Raw genomic sequence first — 4,511 nt, 5'->3', positions numbered from 1 at the left:
AACGGAATTTTTACCAGGGGTTTCCCTTGCTCGCCCCTACTCATGTCGAAGCCACTGCTTCTGGAGATCCGAGACGCAAGAAAATCAGGAATTCTGCAATAAGGCACAACGAGGCACAATGCGGTTCTGTACCCTGTGAAATCTGAATTGAGACCATATTCCTAAACAGCAGTGACGCACAATAACGATAGCGCGGACGCAAACGAAAATCCAGACCTGTAAGACCGTGGTGTGAAACTGTCGCCCATTTCTACTATATCATTTCACACATGGGTTTCGCAAACTGGTAAAGTGAAGGATATAAGATAAAACACATTTTCTCACTCTTTCTCTCTGTAGAGAAAAAGGCGCATCTAGGTATACAAGATTTATGTTTCGCTATGTGGCTGTGTCCCTGATGGAAGTATTTTACTGGCTGTATTCTCAGCAGAAAAAAAGTACTTTGCAACTGTTGTAAAATTCATGAATCTGATTGTGCGTGTGCTCTTAAATTCACTCAAGATTAAGAGAATACGCCAATCAGCACCACGAATTTTACAACAGTTGCAAAGCAGCTTTTTCTGCTGAACGCAGCCTTTATGAACATAATCAAATTGTAAATTTACTACTGTAAACATACTGAAATGTATTTAAAAATCTCTTTTAACTGACCAGTTTCATTATCAATATTTTAGTAAAAAATTATTTCTAAAATTTTTTATTAAAACCGAATAGGTTTTAGTTAAATTTCATGATTTTTATTACTTTTCATCATACTTTGCTTATATTTTGCGATATTACATTAAATTTTATAAGAAAAATTATGGCATTTAAATATATGACTAACAATGTATTTTGACAATGAATATATTCAATAATTTTTTGATAACTTTTATTTCACTCTTCATTAATTTCGTAGTATTTTCAGCAAAATATTTCCATCGGGGTAGTCGATCATAACATAATGCTCAAACAGGACGCCCTCAAAATAAGGTTTCATTCATATTGTATTCTGCAATTCGTTGCTGTTTATTTTCGTAAAAATTATAATTACAAAAAGACGCCGTGGGTAATATTTAGAATTAAATATTACGCGAACTTCACAATCTCGTCTGGAAGAAATTTCCCTTCAATCTATGTACAGTCCGTAGGAACATTATCATACAATATTTTTCTGCTGTCGGGAAGTGAGTCTGGACCGAAGAACACTCCCAGAACGAGAAACTGTTCCAGATCGATCCTCCCCCCCTCAGTCTCCTTGTGAGATTGGAGAACCGCGATCGCGTTTTGACGAGGCTTTTCCCTTGCCCTTGGATTTAGTTTCGCGCTTCCGGCTGATCGATGAGGTTGACGTGGTCGAAGCGGAGTCGGCCGGACTAGAATGACTCGAACCCTCTCGGTCCCACCTCGTCAGCGTGTCCCTCAGATTCTGACCATCGTTTTCCTCGTACGTGTCCACGTCGACATGCAGATTGTCCTGGCCATTGGATTCTAAATTGGCGCGTATTTCCCTGCGCTGTTCATCGGTGTGTTGGGGACAGCGTACCGATCTAGTGCACAACTTTTTCGTGTGTTCGGATACGACGCCGCAGATCTGCGTGAGCAGCGCTCGTTTGTCCATGAGCGACATATTCTCGTAATTCGACGGCGAGCTCTCGTTGCTGCTGTGCACGTTATGTTCACCACTACCGCCGCTGACGACGGTCTCGCCGTTTCTCTGTGAACCGCTACCGCCAGCACCGGCACTGCCTTGTTGCTTCTGCTGCTTGCCCGAACGCTTACTCACGCCGTTGCGATCTTTGCGCGAACGCTTGCGCTTGTTGCTGCCGTCGTTGGTCAGGCTCCAATCAACGTCGTCGTCATCGTCGCTCAATACGCCGCCGTAGTTGTTCAGGTCCTTGGAATTATTCGCGATACGAAGCGACGCGATACGCGAACTGTTCCTACCCATGCCCATACATTTGGCCAGGTGAGTAGCAAATCTGCAGGCTGCCACGCCACGCTCGCAATTTGGACAGTTGCACTCCTGAGACTTCTTCATTGGATGCTGACCAAACACGTCTAGACCGGGCGAGTCTAAAATGCAGAGAGTAAGAAATTTGCTAGAAATCCCTTTTCTGCGCGTAGACTTATGAACGCATCTTCCCAGTCACGTCATGTAATTTAATTCTATGAAATAAGATAAAAAAACTTTCTGCCAGCTTAAGTCGTTTTAATTCTTAATCTCATTTCTTTCATCACTGGCGACTTACCATCTCCAAAAAAAACTTATTCAAGTAAAATATAAAAATCCATTTTCTCCTTAAACCACTAAACCTTTGCACCTCACATACCGACAATGGCGTAGGATTTGTCATCGGGTATGCCTTCTTCGACGTCGGAACTGCCGGTTTTGGTTGTGCGGTGTACATCGAAAACAAAACCCATCAACACCTCATCTAACAGGTCCTCGTAAATTTCTTTTGTGGCCGCTTCAACGTTCTCCGATTTGCCCATAAAGTCCATGAAACGCATGTTTACCTCCTGAATCCTATCCTCGGTCACGGACATCCTGGTTTCGGGCTGGGCTTGTTTCTATCTAGACACGGGATAGAACAATACGAGCAGTTAGTAAATTGATCGAGACATCAATTTGATCGAAACAGTCTCCGACTCTCCGTTAAAGTGAATTAAGAATATTGATATTCGCAAACATTAGCGTATATATATGCATAATTCAAATGTGACAAATTTATCAATAAATGTTACCCTAGGCTTAACAAATAGTTAACAATAATTAGTAAAATAAATCAATTCTTCCCGCTCGCCAGAGCATTGATTGCACAAAATTTCGCCAAGATAAAATACTCCAGATGATACTTGTGCGACACCCAGTATAGCGCAGACGGGGCTCTAACCTAGAAAGGGAGGAGACGGCGAATCGATGAGACGGGGTGACACGGGACGAGCACCATCAGAACGAGACGACAGAACGAGCAAGGATAGTCTTCATTCTTGCGGTTTTCCGTGAGGAAAATGCGTGGGTCGCAGTCACCGCGGACACCCGACGCCGTCTCGTTCGCTTGATCACGGACAACACCTGCGCGACGACATGCGCGTCCGATCGTCACGTGTTTTTCGTCGCGACGGAAGAGGAGCGAAGGTGGAGAATCGAGGGGCGCAAATAACGGCGGCATGCACGAAGGAATGCTCGTTTTGCGCGGTGATCTCTGCCCGCAGCTTCATAAGTAGGAGGGAAATTCTTTTGGGGAGAGAGAAAACAATACTCGATTAACGATAGCCGATAGCTGGCGGGCGTCAGATGTCAAGTTGCACCTGAGGTGCAGACGCATCTTCGCTCACTTTCTTTTCCACCGCGTTATGGCATGGCCCCTTCCACCATGGCCCCTTCCACACAGTGATCTCATTTGCGTTTCTGCCACCTAGCCACCGCGGTAGTGGGGGATGGCGCGTAGTGGGAATTCGGCACGCACACAATCACGCGGTCGTGTAATGATGATTGGCCGAACGGCACGGCAGCCGCGTACTTTCCCCAAAGGGCGGTATTCCTTGTGGAAATTTTTCTTCTATCCTTCTTCGGCGCGTAAGTCCCAGTCTACAATAGAGATTTAGTCCCAGTCTACAATAGATGATTTAAGCCCTAAGCTTTAAGAAATTGGCCAATCACGGTCAAGTATGAGTAGAATGCGCGACTGTGATTAGTCAATTTATTAAGGCTTAGGGCTTAAATCTCTATTGTAGACTGGGACTTAAGAAATTGACTAATCACAGTCGCGCATTCTACTCGTACTTGACCGTGATTGGCCAATTTCTTAAAGCTTAGGGCTTAAATCATCTATTGTAGACTGGGACTAAGCTATTCCATAAAAGCTGCAAGGTGATTGGCTACGCATTTCTCGGAACTAGAACTTGGACACAGTTCTTGGATCGTGGACACAAGGCTTAAGAAAAATAATCGATTATTAAATAATCGATTGCTCAGATAATCGATTATAGACAATCGATTATTTTTTAACAGAATAAAAAACAATCGATTTTATAAAAATATCGACAAATATCGATTATTTAATGAAAAACTAAATGTGAAAAATTTCAAACACAAATCTAGAATTAAAGTTAACAGTGATTGTAATGGTAGTTACCAGATAAACGGTTCTTATAAACCTGATGCATTCAGTTCACTTGGATTTAAGTCAAACGTCAATGCAACGGTAGAAAGTGCAATGCCGCTCTATAGAGGAAGATTTAACTTCAAATTTTATTGTTCTTTATTGGTGCACTCCTGAACTAGTGCACACTGCAATGAGTTGGAATGAGAGGTAATATATTTGTTTCATTTTAACTTATTGCACTAGTTCAGTAGTGCAGTAAGTAAAGAACAGGTCTCCTGTCTACAAGCAGAGAGAAACCTGAGAGCGGCCATCCCGGCATTTTGCCTGTTACCGTTTTCGCTGGACTGATTCCAGCGCTTTACGCCCATTTCCAATTTTGGAACTATTCCGCTACACCCATTTTCAAGTACTGCCGATAAA

General features: G+C 43.1%; 2 protein-coding genes across 4 annotated transcripts in view; one reads left to right on the top strand and one right to left on the bottom strand.

The window, feature by feature from the left end:
- Nucleotides 1–982: 982 nt before the first annotated feature.
- On the bottom strand, nucleotides 983–3,379 carry LOC105565809 (ataxin-7-like protein 3). Of its 2 annotated transcripts, XM_012019316.1 has the most exons (4): nucleotides 3,322–3,379; nucleotides 2,877–3,220; nucleotides 2,313–2,557; nucleotides 983–2,055 (listed from the first exon to the last, which is right to left on the bottom strand). In XM_012019316.1, the coding sequence occupies exons 3-4, from the start codon at nucleotides 2,527–2,529 to the stop codon at nucleotides 1,229–1,231; spliced, it is 1,044 nt and encodes a 347-aa protein (XP_011874706.1). In that variant the 5' UTR covers nucleotides 2,530–2,557; nucleotides 2,877–3,220; nucleotides 3,322–3,379; the 3' UTR covers nucleotides 983–1,228. The 2 variants fall into 2 exon arrangements, with proteins under 2 accessions (XP_011874706.1, XP_011874705.1); XM_012019315.1 differs by having other exon boundaries at nucleotides 2,877–3,359.
- A 938-nt stretch (nucleotides 3,380–4,317) lies between these two features.
- The window catches only part of LOC105565808 (zinc finger protein 436-like), an 8,374-nt gene continuing 8,180 nt past the window's right edge, over nucleotides 4,318–4,511 (top strand). For both annotated transcript variants that reach the window (XM_012019313.1, XM_012019312.1), the window contains exon 1: nucleotides 4,318–4,475. The gene's annotated coding sequence lies outside the window, so the exon portion shown is untranslated. The remainder of the gene's footprint in view (nucleotides 4,476–4,511) is intronic.

The sequence above is a fragment of the Vollenhovia emeryi genome, unplaced genomic scaffold (assembly GCF_000949405.1).
Source record: "Vollenhovia emeryi isolate VEMERY1.0 unplaced genomic scaffold, V.emery_V1.0 DF939149.1, whole genome shotgun sequence".
In the NCBI taxonomy this organism is placed as follows: domain Eukaryota; kingdom Metazoa; phylum Arthropoda; class Insecta; order Hymenoptera; family Formicidae; genus Vollenhovia; species Vollenhovia emeryi.
Note: the sequence above shows the minus strand (reverse complement) of the source record. Positions and strands in the feature narration are given on the sequence as shown.

Bases quoted from the DNA above. Each gene is read 5' to 3' on its own strand.
- LOC105565809 (XM_012019316.1), bottom strand. From the start codon at position 2,529: ATGTCCGTGACCGAGGATAGGATTCAGGAGGTAAACATGCGTTTCATG. The intron at 2,056-2,312 runs GTATGTGAGGTG...TCTGCATTTTAG, and splicing joins CAAATCCTACGCCATTGTCG to ACTCGCCCGGTCTAGACGTG.